At 43.2% G+C, this 21,481-nt stretch overlaps 1 protein-coding gene across 1 annotated transcript in view; it reads left to right on the top strand.

Annotated features, from left to right (window-relative positions):
- Positions 1-20,129, top strand: part of CFAP99 (cilia and flagella associated protein 99) — a 145,887-nt gene extending 125,758 nt beyond the window's left edge. The window contains exons 15-16 of the mRNA XM_073610912.1: positions 11,720-11,885; positions 19,115-20,129. Of these exons, the coding sequence (XP_073467013.1) occupies positions 11,720-11,885; positions 19,115-19,276 (328 nt within the window). The 3' untranslated portion in view covers positions 19,277-20,129. The remainder of the gene's footprint in view (positions 1-11,719; positions 11,886-19,114) is intronic.
- The last annotated feature ends 1,352 nt before the right edge of the window (positions 20,130-21,481 follow it).

Here is a 21,481-nt window from a genome sequence, read left to right on the forward strand (position 1 = left end):
ACTGCCATTTTTGTTAGACAGCTTGGTCTATTAAAGGAAATTTAAAAACAACAGACTTACCGGCAGGATCACCAGGTGAAAGGAAAAAAAGCCAAAGTGCTTGTTCACATTAGCCGTTGAAGGGCAGTAAAACCTAGCGGTTGAGCTGCATTGTTCCCCAGTGGTGTAGCGTGGGGGGTTCAGCCAATGCAGTCACCCTGTGCTCAACATTTAGAGGGACGCAGAAATTAGTCCGGTGAAAAGTGACCCACCCAGTTTACAGTGGCAGCCCAGCACCCCCTGGTCTGGTACTCACCCACACAGCCAAACAGGGGGTAAAGGAACCACATATCCTGGGCACAGCCTTCTCTGCTTACTGTAGCTGCCGGGGACTCTGCATCCTCCCCGTGTGTGTGACCCGAAGACTCCGTGCCGGTACCAGGCATGTGCACTGAACTCTGCCCATGGACCCACCCACTCCACACTGAGAGCTCTGTGTGTGCCCAATACCGATCTGTACAACACCAATCACCCATACCGATCTGTACAACACCAATCACCCATACCAATCTGTACAACACCAATCTGTACAACACCAATCACCCATACCGATCTGTACAACACCAATCACCCATACCAATCTGTACAATACCGATCTGTACAATACCGATCTGTATAACACCAATCACCCCTACCGATCTGTATAATACCAATCTGTACAATATCGATCTGTACAATACCGATCTGTATAACACCAATCACCCATACCGATCTGTACAATACCGATCTGTACAACACCAATCACCCATACCAATCTGTACAACACCAATCACCCATACCGATCTGTACAATACCGATCTGTACAACACCAATCACCCATACCAATCTGTACAACACCAATCACCCATACAGATCTGTACAACACCAATCACCCATACAGATCTGTACAACACCAATCACCCATACCAATCTGTACAACACCAATCACCCATACAGATCTGTACAACACCAATCACCCATATAGATCTGTACAACACCAATCACCCATACTGATCTGTACAACACCAATCACCCATACCAATCTGTACAATACCGATCTGTACAACACCAATCACCCATACCGATGTGTACCACACCAGTCACCCATACCGATCTAATAAGAGAAAAACTGTGCTACGTCAAAACAAATAAATATTGAAACTTATGTGAGGATATTAAATTCACAATGGCAATCGATCATCAATAAAATCCAAAAAGCAGCAGCTCACAATGTGATACCACAAAAAGTTATATAAAAAGAAAAAAAGGCTGCGCTACAAATGGAAAGTCCATACAGTGATTCTTGAATGGACGGTACAAATTCAATCAAGTGACTAACACCCAGGTGAATCAGAGAGATAACAAACGTGCCACCACCTGATGAAGAGCCTGCTTACCAGCTAGCAGGTAAATTCGGGCAATTGGCTTATACCCAGCCAGGGCCTTTTCTCATAGAGGTGATCCGCTGACGGACTGGAGATAAGATGCAGGTTGGAATGGAAGGGACCACAAACTCCTCCTGGCAGCACAAGATCTTAACCAGACCACGAGACCCAGCCACATATATGGAAAGAGAGACCATCCATAGCGTAATACTGACACAGTATGTAATTTATTAAAAAGTATTGCACTTACATGAGGTAAAATAACACAGATTCAAATACGGAGCCGGCCGGCTGTACACAAATCCCGTCCTCCTAACGTAGGAGCGTGGTGACGTCAACACGTGTCCTCGCCCAGACGCGTTTTGTCATAGATGACGTTATCAATGGGGAACCCATACTGATCTGTACAATACCGATCTGTATAACACCAATCACCCATACCAATCTGTACAATACCGATCTGTATAACACCAATCACCCATACAGATCTGTACACCAATCACCCATACCGATCTGTACAATACCAATCTGTACAACACCAATCACCCATACCGATCTGTACAATACCGATCTGTACAACACCAATCACCCATACCGATCTGTACAACACCAGTCGCCCATACTGATCTGTACAACACCAGTCGCCCATACTGATCTGTACAACACCAGTCGCCCATACTGATCTGTACAACACCAGTCGCCCCTTCCCGATCTGTACAACACCAATCACCCATACCGATCTGTACAATACCAATCACCCATACCGATCTGTACAATACCAATCTGTACAACACCAGTCACCCATACCAATCTGTACAATACTGATCTGTACAATACCGATCTGTACAACACCAATCACCCATACCGATCTGTACAACACCAATCACCCATACTGATCTGTACAATACCAATCTGTACAACACCAATCACCCATACCGATCTGTACAACACCAATCACCCATACCGATCTGTACAACACCAATCACCCATACTAATCTGTACAATACCAATCTGTACAACACCAATCACCCATACCGATCTGTACAATACCAATCTGTACAACACCAGTCACCCATACCAATCTGTACAATACTGATCTGTACAATACCGATCTGTACAACACCAATCACCCATACCGATCTGTACAACACCAATCACCCATACTGATCTGTACAATACCAATCTGTACAACACCAATCACCCATACCGATCTGTACAACACCAATCACCCATACTGATCTGTACAACACCAATCTGTACAACACCAATCACCCATACTGATCTGTACAACACCAATCACCCATACCGATCTGTACAACACCAATCACCCATACCGATCTGTACAACACCAATCACCCATACCAATCTGTACAATACCGATCTGTACAATACCAATCTGTACAATACCGATCTGTACAACACCAATCACCCATACCAATCTGTACAATACCGATCTGTACAACACCAATCACCCATACCGATGTGTACAACACCAATCACCCATACCGATCTGTACAATACCGATCTGTACTACATGATCACCTATACCAATTTGTTTCAGGTCTGTACATCAATCTCCATGGGTCCCATTTGCCGATCAGTGTTGATCTATGGCCTATAATAATCCTAAAATCCTAAAATGTACCATAAGGGGTTTACCCCCTTAATGACCAGGCCGTTTTTTGTGATTTGACACTGTGTCGCTTTAACCGACAATTGCGAAGTCGTGCAACGCTGTACCCAAACAAAATTGGTGTCCTTTTTTTTTTTTCCCAACAAAAAGAGTTTTCTTTTGGTTGTATTTGATCACTTCTTCAATTTTTTTTTTCTTTGCTATAAACAAAAAAAGACTGACAATTTTGAAAAAAAAATGTATTCATCAGTTTAGGCCAATATGTATTTTGCTACATATTTTTAGAAAAAAATTTTAAAAATCGCGATAAGCGTATATTGATTGGTTTGCGCAAACGTTATATAGTCTACAAAATAAGGCAGTGGTCATCAACCCTGTCCTCAGGGCCCACTAACAGGCCTGTTAGTGGGCCTTGAGGACAGGGTTGATGACCACTGAAATAGGGGAAAGATTTAGGGACTTTTTTTTTTTTTTTTATTGTTTTTACTAGTAAGGGCGGGGATTGGCGATTTTTATCGGGATTGCGGTGGACAAATCTGACCCTAAGTGACACTTTTTGGTGACCAGTGACACCAATACAGTGATCAGTGCTATAAAAATGCACTGATCACTGTATAAATGGCACTAGCAGGGAAGGGGTTAACACTAGGGGCTGATCAAGGGGTTAAGTGTTCCCTAGGGAGGTACTTTCTGAATGTAAGGGGATGCACTGACTAGGAGTAGAGAGAGATCGCTGTTCCTGATCACTAGGAACAGCTGATCTCTTTCCTGCCCTGTCAGAATGGGGATCCGCCTTGTTTACATAGGCAGATCCCCATTCTGCCTCTCTTTACCGCGATCTCGGGTGGCTGGCGGACATAGAGTTCCCGCGAAAGGCACGAGCGCTCTTTACCAGCGGCCTGCGCGTGCCCACAGTATATATGCGGTAGGCAGTTGGCAAGTGGTTAATACTGTGCTAGTGGAAAGGACTCAGGGAGTGCTAAAAGTCCATGGATTAGGGGGCACAAATTACTTGCTTTACCCCGGATGCTGACAACCCACACTACGCCACTGTTGTTATCACTCCCCCTTTAGCGGCAGAGGCAGTCTGGGGAGTACACATGCCAAGGCCACAAGGCTTTGCTTCACAGCTGCAGCAGGAATTATACTCCTTGTTACTTTCAACGAATGTAGCGCCTGCTAAGCACAACCCATACCAATGAATGGGACCGTTGTGGAATTGCCCTGCACACTTGGTTGCAGCGCGCTAGCACAGAGTTGAAGGGGTTAAAGCAGGCAGTGAGGAGGTGATACAACACATCCTCACTACCTGTCAAATGCTCTTTGAAGAGCGATCTTTGATCAAAGCATATATGAATGGGCCCTAAAAAAAAAGAAAACGAATGCAGCCACCACATCCAAGAATTGGTAAGCTGAAATATAATACATTTTATTTTGGGTTTACTACTGCTTTAGGCCCCTTTCACACGGGTATATCCATTTTGCGGGATCCGATTCCTCAACGGAGGATCGCTCCGCTGATCCCAGCTGAGCAGGCGGATGACAGGTCCATCTCCACTTACTGAGCAGAGTGGAGACAGACCGCTCTCTTCTTTGGGGAGATTGGATGAAAACGGACCTCCTGTCCGTTTTCATCTGATCATATCCGATCCGCCAGACGCATGGAAAATAGGACCACCATGTGTCTGGATTTTGCGGACAGGTTTGGATGGGATAATGGTGGATGTCAGCGCACATGTGTCTGTTGACATCTGCCGCTCCATAGGGTAGAATGAAGGGTCCGATCAGGTCCGCTTGAAAAACTGATAGGCGGACCTGTTCGGACAGCCCGCGTGAAAGGGCCCTTAAAGAGTCTGCCTACACAAAACTGATATTTGAGTTCATTAATCTGAATATCGCTATATGGCACAGGTGTCAAACACAAGACCTGCAGGCCAAATCGGGCCCACCAGGCCATTTTGTGTGGCCCTCGCACCCATGGCTTTTTTTTTTTTCCAGCTGGTACGTGGTGGAGCAGCTACCTGCCTACCCTGCATGCACTCACGGCGGGGCACAGCAGTGCTGACCAATGAAGAGAGAGACAGCCGGACAGTACTAGAGCTGGGCAGATGAGATGTAAGGAACCTTTTTGGGGGCACTCTGTATACTGCGCACTCCTGAACTCTGCACATCGTGGACTTCTGAGCTCTGCACTTTGGAAGTAGAGCACCCATAAACCCTGCACTCTGTATGTCACACACTCCTCAACCCTGCACTCTGTACACAGCGCACCCCTGAACTCTGCATGTAGCGCACTTGTGAACTGTACACTCTGTACCCTGTGTACTCCTAATTATCTAAGTGGATACATATAGTCTTACAGATACAAATGGCCCTTTGAGGGAAACTATAATGCTGATGCGGCCACAATGAAACGGAGTTTGACACCCCTCCTTTAAAGCATTCACATATAAGAATATTAAATCAAATAATAATTAGAAATAATAATTAGAATGCCTTAATAGCCATAGCAGACTAAGAAGCACAGGGTCTCCAGAGCTGTCTAGCTTTAAAGTTATTTTTGTAGGTAGCAAGTACAGTTAGATACAATTAATGTATACAGTACATAGTTTGGGAACATCACTACAGGAATTATGGCAGGGCAAATCCTGTGGGGTCTTGCTTTTCTTGTTGGATGCTTTATTTTTCTATGGGGAATGTAACAAGAGGAGCTGCAACACAACTCCCAGGAGGACAGGAATAGATAGAGCTAGGAATTATGGCAGGGAGATCTTGCTATTGGAGTATCCCAAGAAATATAAAAAGTAAGCAGCCTATAATGGAAATATTGATTTTGAAAATATTGACTCTTTATTCTGCATAACTGTACTGTTGTGCTTAAAAATAGCATCTTTTAATGTGTAATAAAAGTTATGCCACTACAGGAAAAAAAAAGAAGGTGAAATAGTATTTTGGGAACATTTCTTCCTGGCAGCGCCCGATCATTGCAAACTGTAATGTTCGTTTATTGTATCCTGTCTGGCATCATCTGATCATTTCCTCTAAACTTGCAGTATCTTATCTCTGCATTCTTCATACATTGCTTTTCAGCGCAGCAATCATTAAGGCAAAACCTTTATAAAAAAAATGAACAGTGGGGTAAAATTCTAGCCTAATCCTAACACTTAACCCTAACATTTAAATTAGAATTCCAGCCTAATACTAACAGATGCCCCCTCCTGCTACCTATGCTGCCTAACCTGTTTAAAAAGATATGTATACTTACCTAATTTATGGTCTGGTCACATGATCCTTTGTGTCAGTGAGTGGCAGCTGCAGGGAAGAGGAGGGAGCACTGACAACGGCTGGTCTATGGGAGCCTTTGAGTGACATGACAGCCATTCTTGAGAGATCCCCCTTCTCCCCTGCAGCAAAAAAATTCAGCTGCGTTCTCTCTTTAGAAATCCTGCAGTGTTCTGTGATATCAGTGTGAAATATGAAGATTTTATATAAATAGTGAAAAAAGCTAAGCATTCCAATAAATCCATTATCCTCACTGTATTTCCTAACCTAATCTGTAAATTCACAAGCTGTTCATGGCAATACTTGAACACTTTACCTTACAGGTAATAATGGATTGCTCTGTTATACTTTTTAATTAACTTTTCCATCCTTTGATAATTTCATTCTGCCTGACTCTCAAAATGCAGCAAACATATGCTATTTTACTGAAAGGAGCAATCGCCCATCAAACACAGCATGTGTTCTGATGCTATCTACTGCAATGGAATGACCAAGAACAGGACTGAGACAGGATGGAATGAACAGATACTGTCTGACAGAATGGAATGAGTGGATGCTGCCAGAAGGGATTGTATGATCAGATGATGCCAAAAGGGGATAAAATGAGTGGAAGCTGCAGGAAAAGAATGGAATGAATGAGATGAGTGGAATGGCCAGACAGGCAGAGATGAGCAAATAGTGCCAGACAGTACATAATGATCAGATACCGGTATGATGGGACAAAATGAGCAGCTACTGCCAGATGGGATGGAATGAACAGATATTGCCAGGAAGGAAGAAATAAGCAGACACTGTGAAGAAGGATGGAATGAGAAGATACCACCGGGGAGGATGGAATGAGCAGATACTGCCAGGGAGGATGGAATGAGCAGATACTACCAGGGATAATGGAACGAGCAGATACCACCGTGGAGGATGGATTGAGCAGATACCGCAGGGGAGGATGGAATGAGCAGGTACAGCCGGGGGAGGGTGGAGCGAGCAGATGCCATGGCAGAGGATGGAACGAGCAGATACCGTGGCGGAGGATGGAACGAGCAGATACCGTGGCGGAGGATGGAACGAGCAGATACCGTGGCAGAGGATGGAACGAGTAGATACCGTGGCAGAGGATGGAACGAGTAGATACCGTGGCGGAGGATGGAACGAGCAGATACTGTGGCGAAGGATGGAGCAAGCAAATACCATGGCAGAGGATGGAACAAGCAAATACCATGGCGGAGGATGAAACGAGCAGATACCATGGCGGAGGATGGAACGAGCAGATACCATGGCGGAGGATGGAACGAGCAGATACCATGGCGGAGGATGGAACAAGCAGATACCGTGGGGGAGGATGGAACGAGCAGATACCTTGGAGGAGGATGGAACGAGCAGATACTGCTGGGGAGGATGGAACGAGCAGATACTGCTGGGGAGGATGGAACGAGCAGATGCTACTGGGGACGATGGAACGAGCAGATGCTGCTGGGGAGGATGGAACGGGCAGATGCTGCTGGGGGTGATGGAACGAGCAGATACTGCTGGGGAGGATGGAACGAGCAGATACTGCTGGGGAGGATGGAACGAGCAGATACTGCTGGGGTGGTTGGAACGAGCAGATACTGCTGGGGAGGATGGAACGAGCAGATACTGCTGGGGAGGTTGGAACGAGCAGATACTGCTGGGGAGGTTGGAATGAGCAGATACTGCTGGGGAGGATGGAACGAGCAGATACTGTTGGGGAGGATGGAATGAATAGATACTGCCAGGGAGGATGGATTGAATGGATACTGCTGGGGAGGATGGAATAAGTAGATCCCGCTAGATGAACGAGATGATTAAATACTGTTCAGAATCAACCTGAGACAGAGAATTGGGTTACTGTTTGCTCATTCCTTCCAAAAATACCTAAACATTCAGTCCATATAATCATACTTTTCTGATTGATATTATTTGGTCTTTCTATCCTTTCTGTTCTTTTTGCATAATCAAATAGTCACTTTCACACTACTAATATGTAGTCATTCAGCCCTACAGTACTTAGCAGTTTCTCCTCATTTTTCTCCCACTCTAGTCTAATAGTCTTGTTTAGCCAAGTAAGGAAAATTTAATAAGATTGAATCCAGGTCAATCAGGACAGAAGGACTCTGGTAATCTAGGGTGTCCTGAATGTCCTCTTTTGGCGCTGTTTTGATAATTGTTCAACCCCCTCAAGGTCTGGAGTCCTCTGCATAAATAACATAAATAAAGCTAAAAAAAAAAATCTAGAGGACTCTCCAAACACAAATATGGTAGAAATTATTAAGACGGTTGTACTTAGGTTGATGTGAAGTTTCTACATACGGGAAGATTTACAGGTTTACAATAAAGTTTGTTTAATCTGATTTAGGGTCATACTATATAGGGATTCATACCCTAGGTCAGTGATGGCGAACCTTGGCACCCCAGATGTTTTTGAACTACATTTCCCATGATGCTCAACTACACTGCATGAGCAAATAGATAAAAAGTGGTTCTGGACAACCGCACTCCGAATATGCCTTTTATTCAAAAACTACAAACAAAAATACATGCCACAGCAGAACAAAAGAGCTAACGCGTTTCACACTATATGTATGCTGAGCTATGATTAAGCACTACATATAGTGTGAAACGCATTAGCTCTTTTGTTCTGCTGTGGCATGTATTTTTGTTTGTAGTTTTTGAATAAAAGGCATATTCGGAGTGTGGCTGTCCAAAACCACTTTTTATCTATTTGCTATATGCATTGCCTGCACCTGTGGCTTCTTAACTGGTGAAGAGATTTACCTTTGGTCGATCCTCCTGAGCGGTGATACCTCCCTTCTCTACACTGAATGAGCATCATGGGAAATGTAGTTCCAAAACACCTGGGGTACCAAGGTTCGTCATCACTGCCCTAGGTCATCCAACTAATAGGTAGATGCAAGTGCAACTGGGTTGAATAATTAAATATGGAGGCAGGATATTAAAGTGAACGTCTCTTCAGGTTTTGTGGTACAGTGTTATATCTGATGATAGTCTGGATACAAGTTCTTTAATATAAGTTAACATAGGATGTCTCATGTACCCGATATCCGATCGGCCAAAATGTTTTTATTTGAGAAATATGTGTATGTGTTTTTAATAGTGTATTAATAAACACTCCTTTTATAGGGTCTATACTCCAGCTTTTTGCTATATGTACATAACTTTTTGGTGAGTAACAATTTCTAATATATTTCTGTATGGTCCAAAGAATCCACAAGACAGGATTTTTTGGAGGTTCTGTTCCTGGCGCTAATTACATTAAAGCAGATATAACCCAATAACTATAAAAATTAAAAAAAATTCATCTAAACTTTAACATGTTAATATGATATTAAAAATCTATTTTCAGTGTTTTTGAAGCCCAACTCCGGGCAAATAAAAAATTGCTTGTTTATGTCTAGGTCAACAAAAGGAGATTTACTTACCCAATCCTCCACATCTCCGTTCAGCTAGACTGGTTCCTGCAGTGTCTGCATCCCTTCACTTAACTGGTTTAAGGTCCTTGTGATGGACTGTCTGGCACCCCGCATGGGTGCTTCCGCCAAGATACAGCTTCCTCCACTCTGAAACCAGGAACCAGATATTATAGCTGCTCATTGCACCCATAGAACTAGGCGACACTAGCTTAGGTGCAAACTGAAACTGACTTTATTGTAAATTCACACAGAATGTATACCATGCAAAATCAGGTAAGAGTAGACATACAGAAACAGTAGGCTACTCAACAATGGGAATTCACACCTGTGAGGCACACAGTGGGGAATTATACCATGAGAGTACCACCTTAAAAAAACAGATTATAGCAGGAGACCCCAGCATCAGGTTGTTTTGAGCTGATTATATTAATGCCTATTCTGAGTCGGGGGGGGGGGGGGGGGTGAAGCAGTCTTTTCTGGTTTGGGCACAGAGGCCCTAAATCTGTAGCCAGGTCCTAGGTTCCCAGACTGTGTTTTTCGGGGAGACATGGACCCGACTCTGAAGCAAAACCACTCCAAGAGTCCCCCTGGCACACACCTCCCAAGAATGAAGCCCCCTCGAAAGTCAGTTCCCATAGTCAGTAGGCAAGAGGCTACCCTGCAGTCCCCTCCGAAAGCCCCTGTTCTGGTTGGGTCTGTCACAGTCCTGACATCATCAAGACCAAAGCCGGGTCCATAGCCCAGCAATGGACATGAGGACCCCGGGGGACAGCCCACCACCAGATTGTGGAGGAGCACTGTCTGCTGGGGGAGCAGAGGATCAAGTACAACTGTTCACCCTCTCCGCTAGACAAATCAGGCTGTTTGCAGTGTGGGCAGAGCCCCACTACAAGGGATCATTTTTAATTGGCCTGGTGTTGGGCTTTATAATCTGCAGATTTCATTCAAATAACACCTGGTTATTCTATCATGAAGGTCCTTCACGTTTTAAGATGACAACGTTCTGCCCCTCTCTCCCAGTTGTGCCCCTGCTTTGTCACTGTGCAGTCTTAAGCTGGCCAGAGACTGCACAGCTGGTCTCTTTAGCAGGGACGCTTGAATTTTGATCAGTGGGCGGCCTTCCCTGATCGACAGAATTCAATCATCAGATCCGCTTCTGTTGAACAAATAAAAAAACTTTTTCCGATTAGTGACTGCAGCCTCTGATCAGTGTATTCCTGACAGCACCAGGAGCCGCTTTCAGAATACAATGTCCCAGCGGCGGGGTGGGAGGATTCCTCCATCCACCTTGCGGGGATGGAGAAATGTGTGTATTTTTTTTCCTTTTTCTTTTTTATCCCGCTGGCCAGCTTTACTGGCTTTTGATGAAGGCTACAGGTGGCCATTTCCAAAACATTATGCAAACTACTACTGTCACCAGCAGGAAACCCAACCTACGAATGTCATATAGCACGCTGGAGTGCATCTAGTCTGAAATGACTGTAAAGAGTCTGTAGGAGATCAGCAGCATTGAGATGCAAGACAATGGTGAAAACAAACATTTTATTTAATAAACCTGGCAGTTGCCTATGACATTGCTTTAGAAACTAAATACCATTTAGCTAGGATTTACTTTGACTTTCTTTTTAAAACACTGAAGTGAGCAAATATTTTCTAAACAGATAAATGGGGAGCGCTAGAATCTTTCTTCTCTGCAAAATGGTCATTTTCACAGGCAGCCAGTGTAATTTTCCACTTCAACTGCTGCCGTAACTCAAAGCTGCAGAGTCAGGCCTAACTGGCTAATAAGTGTAACAATGAATCACTCATGTGACAGGCCACAAATATGGTGCAATGTGCACGCCATAAACTGATTAAAACAACCGTGCATTATTAGGAGAGAATAGATCCCCTTTCTTGTGTTTTGTAATCAAGGTATATGCTGCAATTCCTTATTTCATTCATCTTTTTGACAGGTCGGAGGAGAAAAAAGCTAAATCTCAGTTTGAAAAAGCTGCTGTAGCAAAAGACGATCGTGTCACTGAGCTGCAGAAAAAATTGGAGGAGAAAATTACCGAGCGCAAGAGACAGGCCGAGGCCTTGAAGCTAAACCCCCAGCGGAACATAGCCAAATCGTCTAAGGTAAATAAATGTAGAGCCGGAGTGGATGAAACACTCGGCAATTATAGGTATTGAAGTTACACTGCATTCCCAGTAGCTGTGCATTGCTACAAAAACAAAGGTCTGGTACTAATCTATAAAAGGCTACTTTTAACGCTGAGCCACGCCGGGCTTTCGCGGTAAAGCGCCGCTATTTTTAGCGTTGTTTTTGCGGCCCTTTTCGTCCGCTAGTGGGCCGCTTTTAACCCCTACTAACGGCTGAAAAAGGGTTAAAAGCGCCCGCAAAGTGCTATGGCACTTCAACGGCACTGCCCATTAATTTCAATGGGCAGGGGCGCTGTAGGAGCGGTATATACACCGCTCCTACAGCGCCTCAAAGGGTGCGGCTTGCAGGACTTTTTTTGGTGTCCTGCCACCGCACCGCTCCAGTGTGAAAGCACTTGGGCTTTTACACTGGAGTGAGAGCAGAGGCTCTTTACAGGCACTATTTTTAGCGATATAGCGCCTGTAAAGCACCTCAGTGTGAAAGCAGCCTAAAAGGAATGTGTGTGAAAATCTTCCGCTACTTATAAAGCCTTATACATACGATCAGATTTTCCGAGGGGAAATGTGTGATGACAGGCTGTTGGCAGAAAATATGACTGTTTCTATGCTCCATCGGACAATTGTTGGCCAACTTTCCATGGAAAAATGTTGGATGGCAGGTTTATAAATTTTCCGTGGACAAATGTGTGTTGTCGGATTTTCCGAGCGTGTGTACACAAGTCCGTCAGACAAAAGTCCAAAGTACAAACATGCATGCTCGGAAGCAAGGATGAGCCAGAAGTGGTCAGTCTTGTAAACTAGCGTTCATAATGGAGAATCAACATTCGTGACGCTGCAAATTATGAAATCTCCAAATACAGCGCACAATTCTCTTCTTCTTTAATGGGATAATAATGAAGCTGCTTTACTGGTGATATTGATGGAGTTATTGCAAATGAATTTTCAAAGGCTTTTTTTTCTAGTGATATCAAGAATATTATTATTATGCTTTTTTTTTTTTTATTTGGGCAAGTTACCACAACACCATTATCCCGTAGTCTTTAAGATCAAAGATACAACTATGTTGGTGCCCCTTGTTAATTTTGTATTTTTTAAAATGTAACTGCCTACTCACAAACTGTCATTTGATGTAAAACACATAGCCAAGTATTATTCTACACAATTTTTTTATTGTGCATTAAAAAAAGAAAACAAATAAAATTAGACATGCTATCTGCCAATAGAACGTAACCAAAAAGTGCATTCTATGCATCCAAAAATATACCAAATCAAATCATTATTCAACCAAAAAAATAATGTCAAAGCAATAACTCCAAGGCCAATAATAAATAACACGTTATCTCGTCCGATTCCTCAACATGGCTGGTTGACGAACGGCCGTTCAGAAACAAACTGAAAAGTGCGAAATAAAAAGTGCGAATCAACACTCACCAAACTTCTACTATCACGAAATTAGCAGAAGGAGCCCAGAGGGTGGCGCTAAAGAGCTGAAAAACAACGTAGCACGTCACTACGTTTGTAATTTTTGGGCAACAATTGTGTGGCCGTGTGTATGCAAGACAAGTTTGGGCCAACACCCTTCGGACAAAATTTAGTGTAGACTGCTGCACTTTAAATCACTCCTTGGATACAAGGAATTAATAGAAAAATATTTGAAAATGTAAAAGGTTGCGCTGTCTCATAAACAAAGAATAAACCCTTAAAAAAATATATAGCAAACACAGTATATCAACTAGTGATAAGTACAGAGTTTAATAAACAAGTGTCCATGTGTATCAAAAAATATTTTAACTGGATGTGCTATCCACCGTTCCCAGTGATAATAAAATATAACAATCCAAATGAAAATTAAATTGGCTTCTTACCAACTTCCGATGATCTCTAAATTATAAGAGATCATCTAACGCATGAGGTAAGAAAATGCCCGATGCCTGGCCACATCCTCTGTGTGACTCCCGACCTCCAAGATGGATGGATGTATCCGACAGCTCCAGGCTCAGCGTCCCAACACCTCTCACTCTGGACTCTGGCTCCACACCGTCCCAGCACAGCTTGCCTCACTCAGGATGATCACTGTGCTTCACTCAGATGTGTGCAGGATAAGGGAACACATTAAGAAGGCTCATCACATAGTATGTAAAAACAGGGGGTTTATTTAAGCTAAAATATGCACTTACAACAAAGCTAGTAATATTAGGTAGTACAGAGAGAGGATGATCCAGCATGGAGATCACCAACAAATCTGGAAGCTCATCATGTCACAGCTCCCGTCTCCTTCCAACATGTTTCCTCTTAACAGGCTACGTGTCAGTTTCATTCACAAGTAATATCGAAGACATTTCAGCATTCATCCAAGTAGCTCCCTCAGCTCTAATTAGTGTTGGGAACATACCCCAACATCAATATTCAAGTAGGTAACTCAGTCACCTCCATCCAGCACCATAAAATTGGACGTCTGGAACAGGTGCATTTTTTTTTCAATTCTTTATTTAAAGGTTCGCATCAGGACTCAGCATAACAAAAAGTTACTTTCACAATGTAAACAGAAAGGGTATACATTATAATACAGGCAGTCCCTGGGTTACAAACAAGATCGGTTCTGGAGGTTTGTTCTGAAGTTGAATTTGTATGTAAGTTGGAACAGGTCCATTTTTTTAAGCGTAACTCCAGTCAAAATAATAATTGAGTTTTTTGGACAGTATAAAGAAGGGTTATCACCCCTATGATGTTTGTTTTGCTGTCTGTGCCCTGTTCAGAAGATGTCACCTCACTTTCTGTCCCTGTGACAATTGGATTTTGAAAATTTTGGGTTGTTGTGGAAACAAGGATTGGTGATAAAGCTTCAGTGGAGGTACTCTTTCCCCATGATAACTCTTGCAGGAGTGAATTTCCCTTCCTAGGGGTAGATTTCCTCTCACTTCCTGTTGTCTCCCTCCGTTTGTAAGTAGGAGTCGTATGTAAGTCAAATGTTTGTAACCCGGGGACTGTTTGTAGTAATGACAATATACTAAAAAAATATCACTTAGTATAGAAAGTTGTGTTAAATATCAAGTGCCACAGTATAGTCCCAGTGAAGCAGCTGAACCATGAGGGCAAAGAAGCAAAACTGATGGGAGACAATACATGGGTTAAGGGGCGGGGCTGATGACATCAAACCGCATGACAGGAAATTTTGCGATCTGCCATCTTGTGAGTGTGTGGAGACCAGGACCCTTAAGGGGAAAAAGGCTTGTTGTCTGCAGTGCATCAGATATGCACTTTTACATTTTTGGTGGAAGAAATATGATATTATGAAAGAGACTGGAGATGGATTAAATTCCTGAGATAATTGGATCTGGAGAAACATCTGAAATTACACCTACACCAGGGGTCAGGAACCTTTTTCAACTTAAGGGCCGGATTCAATGTATGTGAATGCATGCAGGGCCGCATTCACCTGCTAATAAATGAAGCTAACATTACACAACCCCCGCACCTCGGCCCCCTTTACATTACACAGTCCCCGCACCTCTGGCCCCCTTTACTTTACACAGCCCCTGCACCTCTTACCCCCTTTACATTACACATCCCCCGCACCTCTGGCCCCCTTTACATTACACAGCCCCCCGCACCTCTGGACCCCTTTACATTACACAGTCCCGCACCTCTGGAACTCTTTACATTAAACAGCCCCCGCACCTCTGGCCCCCTTTACATTACACAGCCCCCGCACCTCTGGCCCCCTTTACATTACACAGCCCCCACACCTCTGGACCCCTTTACATTACACAGTCCCGCTCCTTTGGCACTCTTTACATTACACAGCCCCCACACCTCTGGACCCCTTTACATTACACAGTCCCGCTCCTTTGGCACTCTTTACATTACACAGTCCCTGTACCTCTGGACCACTTTACATTACACAGCCCTCCTGCACATCACACAGCCCCCCCCTACCCAGCATCCCCTGCATATTACACAGCCTCCTCCCCAGCTGTTTAAGCACAGAGGGATAGGGCGCCTTTTAGTTTTTTCTTTTTATTTATTTATTTTTTACACTCTCCCTTTGAAAAAAAAATTCTGATCACTTTTATTGCTGTCACAAGGAATGTTAACATTCCTTGTGACAGTAATAGGCAGTGACAGGTACTCTTTATGAAGGGATCTGGGGTCTATAAAACCCCAAATCCCTCCTTTGCACTTAAAAACATTCAAATCGCCAAGTTTGGCTGTTTTAAATACTGTAATTTTTTTTTAATTTGGCACCTTTAAGTCTTCTATAAACCAAGTGATGCCATGACATTGCTTCTGGGTTACTAGATCCAAGACCGAACCAATCCGATTCCGGCTTCGTTCGGGTGTCTGGTCAGCCGGTGAATGTGTCGGCTGATCGCTCAGGCCTCCCAGTGGGATGGGAGAGCCCGGCCGAGCCGCGGATGTCCCATCCTGCTGCTTGGGATAAGCCGAGCAGCTTCTCGCCAAGAAAGCCAACCGCTGGCTCTAAAAACGGTACCGGGGGATGCCTGCAGCTGCAGGCATCTCCCCGGTACAGGTCGGCATGAAGGGGTTAAAATGTGGTCGGGTGCACGTAAATTCATCACGTGCACTGATGGGCTGGACATTTAGCAGTGGCGGGCCAGGTGTGGCCCATGGGCCGTAGGTTGCCGACCCCTCACCTACACGGTTCAAAGGTCAGGGGTCTTGCAGCACCAGAAAAGCTCCCTCTGTCATAGGAATAGGATAGCAAGGACGACCAGAGTCCTGTACCAATATGATATGAGCTTGTAGGTAATTTTTTGGTACTTGCAATTGGTTGAGGCTTTGTGAGCGAAAAATAGAATTCTATCCTTGTGACCAGGGCCGGCCCTACTAAGCCCATGGTCCCAGGTGGCATTTTAAGAGGGGCGGCAGCCGGCAGTGACAAGTTGTACCCTTACGGTCACCCGTGCCGGCTGTCTCCCGAGATCTGCTTGTGGGACTGCTCTGAAAGGCTGCATCCAATGAGTGTGCAGCCCTTGCTGCCTGTGAGACAGTTTCTTACTGAGCCGATATTGACGCTTGCCAGAGCCGCTGAGTGTGTGAAACTGTCATGTAATGTAACTAAATGCAGAGAGAGACCAGCTGTCAAAATTGAGCGTTGATGTCGGGGGTGGGCGGGACCCAGCAGCTATCAAACACCAGCAAATAGGATGGGATGGGGTCTATGTGGGCCGCTATCATTGGCTAGTGTTTGATAGCTGCTAGGTCCCCCACACCCCGGGTCCCGCCCACCACCGACATCACTGCTGAATTTTGACAGCTGGTCTCTCTCTGCATGCAGTTACATTACATGACAGTGTCACACACAGTTTCACTAAGCGTTAACATCGGCTCAGTGTGAAACTTCTCTCTTCTGTCAGTGCCACTCAGTGCCAATCAGTGCCACTCAGTGTCACCTGCCAGTGTTAATCAGTGCCAGTGTTTCCAATCAGTGCTTCCACTCAGTGCCATCTGTCAGTGCCAGTGTTTCCAATCAGTGCCACCTGTCAGTGCCAATCAGTGCCACCTAATATCAGTGCCAACCATTGCATCCTATCAGTGCCAGTGTTTCCAATCCATGCAACCTCCCAGTGCCAATCAGTGCCGCCAGTCTGTGCCAGTGCTGCCAATCAATACCCATGAGTGCCACCTATCAGTGCTGATTATCAGTGCTGCCTATCAGTGCCCATTAGTGCTGCCAATTAGTGCCCATCAGTGCAGCCTATCAGTGCCATTAGTGCTGCCAATCAGTGCCACCTATCAGGGCCCATCAGTGCCAATCGGTGCTTTCTATTAGTGCCAATCAGTGCCACCTATCAGTGCTAATCATTGCTGCCAATCAGTGCACTGAGTGCAGGGATGGGGCGATGAACTCAGCAGCCAGGCACATTGTCCATGGGGGGCCGGGCCTGGTGGGGCATAACTGAAATCTATTGATGTTTATTAATGCCACCTGCTGATCTTTAGTATAATAGGTAATCACCACACTACTATTTACAATAAACTACTGGAGGTAGAATAAAAAAAGTGTCAGTAAAAGGCCTGCCGCTAAGCACTGATATGTGTTCCCACACCACAAAAAAAATTAAAAGTGCAGCGCTAACTTACTGATCAATATCTTAACAATAATGGTGGATTCCTCTAATGTATGGAGATCTCAATAGGCTTCAATATTACGACAATACCGGTCTCTGATACGCAACTTACACCAACAGAAAATAAGACATACTGTATAAAATGAAACTTAGCAGGGATGGTGGAAACCCCTCCTATAGATATTGGCTATAAAAAATGTCTTCATCAATTAAGGCCAATATGTATCCTGCTACATATTTTTGGTAAAAAAAAAAAAAAAATCACAACAAGCGTATATTGATCAGTTTGCGTAAATGTTATAGCAGCTACAAAATAGGGAAAAGATTTATAGCATTTTTAATCTGATTTTCTGATCAATTTTAATTTAGTTATGATATAAAATAATGAATGTGGGGGCCGTTTGGTGGGCGTGATTTTTTTTGGGGGGGGGCAGCATTTCATTCTTGGGCCCAAGCAGCACAATCTCTTCCGGCCCTGCTTCTGACTATTGGTAATTGTAGTACTCAGGTTGCTTTTCCATTTGTCTGGATATGTGGGATCTTCCTGAGAATGTACTCCCACCAGTATTTGATAAAATATGAACAGTCTTTTTCAAGGTACCTTTACCTTGGCAGAGCTCCTCAAATGCAGTGAGTTGCCTTTGAGAGAGGGATGGTGTAGGCATGTGGCATCACTAACAATGACAACATCTTTCAATATCTTTCAATATCTTTCTTCTGTTTTCAAATGGGGAGTTTCCAACTCCTTGGATGCGTCCTTTTAACATATCTGACTCACCTCCGGTCTATCATCCCATAGAGTCTTAACTTAAGCTTCTGATCCAGCCATCTGATTCCTTTGTGCCCCGTTCCTGCTTAAATGAGAACAAGATCTTGGAACTACTTTTACTGATACTCTAAGAGAAGATCTACTTTATTTTGCTCAGTATTCCTCTAAAGTAAACTATCTTGTCTCACTTACTGTATGTACTATTTCTTTGCAATCCTAACTAAATTGGACTGCATATACCAGGATGATATATCAATTATGAATGGATACCTTAGACTAACGTAACATTTGAGAAAATGTCCTATTGAGTTCCTCTCAGATACTATATTTTTCACCTCTTTCAGAACTCATTTGAAGAGAAGCACTGGAAGGAGCTTGAAGAGAGTCGAGAACACCAGGCTCAGCTTTTCCAACATGGAGCTGTTTCACGGGAAACTGCAAACAGAATAGCGGCTTATCAAGCTGCCAGAAGCGGCGTGTCACCTGCCTGCCTACTTCAGTCATAATATAATTTATGTTTAAGGGACTTGGCAATTGATAGTATGAATCTTTATTACAGAAATAAATAGTACAAAAAAAACGCATGTTCATATTTTCTTTTAGAATACCTATAAAAAGATATAAGTAAACCAAGAAAATTGGGAAACGTACTATAAAAAGTTTTGTAAAATATGGCAAAAAACGCTGCGAGAGGGAAGTGGGCCCAGTGGAGGACGAGGAATGGGAGGAGGCACTGGAGTCCTGCAAAGCAGTGTTTTCTAAGCTATCCGATAGGCTTTCTCAGATCTACATACTCCACCGGGCATATCTCACCCTCCTTAGGGTGGCTAGATATAAATGCGGACATCCCACCAGGTGTCTGCTGTGTGGCCAGGAGGCAGGCACGTTTTTCCATCTCATCTGGACTTGCCCCAAAATACAGGGCTTGTGGACACAAGTTATAACCTACCTACATGACACCATGGGCTCCCCAGTGGCACTGGACCCGAAACAGTGCCTACTTGGGATATTTCCAGACACTATTGACAAATTGACCAAGGTATTTCTTCACGAAACCCTGTTTTCAGTTAGAAAGATTATTGCTAAAAAATGGATGAGACCGCTATCTCCTACCTTCACAGATTGGAAGGTGGATGTTAACAGTGCCCTACCATATAACAAATGTATCTATGTCAACCGTTGTTGTCCTGTTAAATATAATAAAATATGGGACTCCAGGAATCAGAAACCTGAACACAATATACCTACCTGGAATTAATACTTGGATACATGTTAATAGACAACACCTTTATTGTATTGTGATATGATTTATACTCTTGCCGACTACTTCTGACCAGTTTGTATCCCAACATATACCAGTATGGAATGCAACATTCTGCTTATGATGATCATGATGTATGTATCTTATACTAGCCTAACATGTTTGTACCAATTACTCAATATAAAAATGTATTCAAGTTAAAAAAAAAATATGGCAAAAAAAAATACTGGTTTATGTGCTCATTGGTGTTCATGGAATGCCTCACTAAATATTCCCTCTAGAATCTAATTTAAAGGATATGTACTTTAGCCTGGAATTCACTGGAACTAATGCTGCATACACACGGTCAGAATTTCTGACAACAAATGTTCGATGTGAGCTTGTTGTCGGAAATTCCGACAACAAAAATTTGAGAGCTGGATCTCAAATTTTCCGACAACAAAATCCGTTCTCGTAAAAATACACAATTCCAACACACAAAGTTTCACGCATGCTTGGAATCAAGCAGAAGAGGCGCACTGAACTTAATTTTTCTCGGCTCGTCGTATGTGTTGTACGTCACCGCGTTCTTGGCGATCGGAATTTCCGACAACATTTGTGCGACCGTGTGTATGCAAGACAAGTTTGAGCCAACACCCGTCAGAAATAAATCCAGGATTTTGTTGCCGGAATGTCCGATCGTCTGTATGCGGAGCTCTCCACGGTATTCATTCTGCTCCAGATAGGGAAAGGTCCTGCATGAAATTTGAGGTGGGCCACTGTGACTCACGCTATCCATCTATAAACAATAGACATGTGCACGGACAAAAAATTTGTTCGTTTTTGTTTCATTCATTTTTTGCTTTTTTTGGAATTCGGAAATCCGAAAATTTGAATTTTCAAATTTCCAGAATTTTCGAATTTCCGAATTTTTGAATTCCAAATTTCCAGAATTCGGAAATTCAGAAATTCGAAAATCCGAAAAAAAGCAAGAAAATCAGTAACATTCGAAATAATAACTAACTAATAATAACTACCGTAACTAATAAATTATAGGTATTGGAATTTCCTTTTAAATTTTGCTGTTTGTGAACGTAACGAATAAAAAAATTTATCTTAAGTTACGAATTATCTGAAATAATGAATGCCGCATCTAAACAAATGGAATGGAACAAATTATTAATAAATAATAAAAATAAAAAGGTTTTATTATTATTATTATTAGATCATTACGTTCCATTTGTTTAGATACGGCATCCGTTATTTCAGATAATTAGTTTAAATACGTTCACTAACAGCCAAATATGAAAGGAAATTCCAATACCTATAATTTATTATTTATTATTAGTTAGTTTTTTTCAGATTTTCAAATTTTCAGATTTTCATTCTTTTGAATGTTCAGATTTTCATTCTTATTTTTGGATTTTGAAATTTCCAAATTTTGGAATTTCCTAATTTTGAACTTCCGAAT

The sequence above is a fragment of the Aquarana catesbeiana genome, linkage group LG01 (assembly GCF_042186555.1).
Source record: "Aquarana catesbeiana isolate 2022-GZ linkage group LG01, ASM4218655v1, whole genome shotgun sequence".
Classification (NCBI taxonomy): Eukaryota; Metazoa; Chordata; class Amphibia; order Anura; family Ranidae; genus Aquarana; species Aquarana catesbeiana.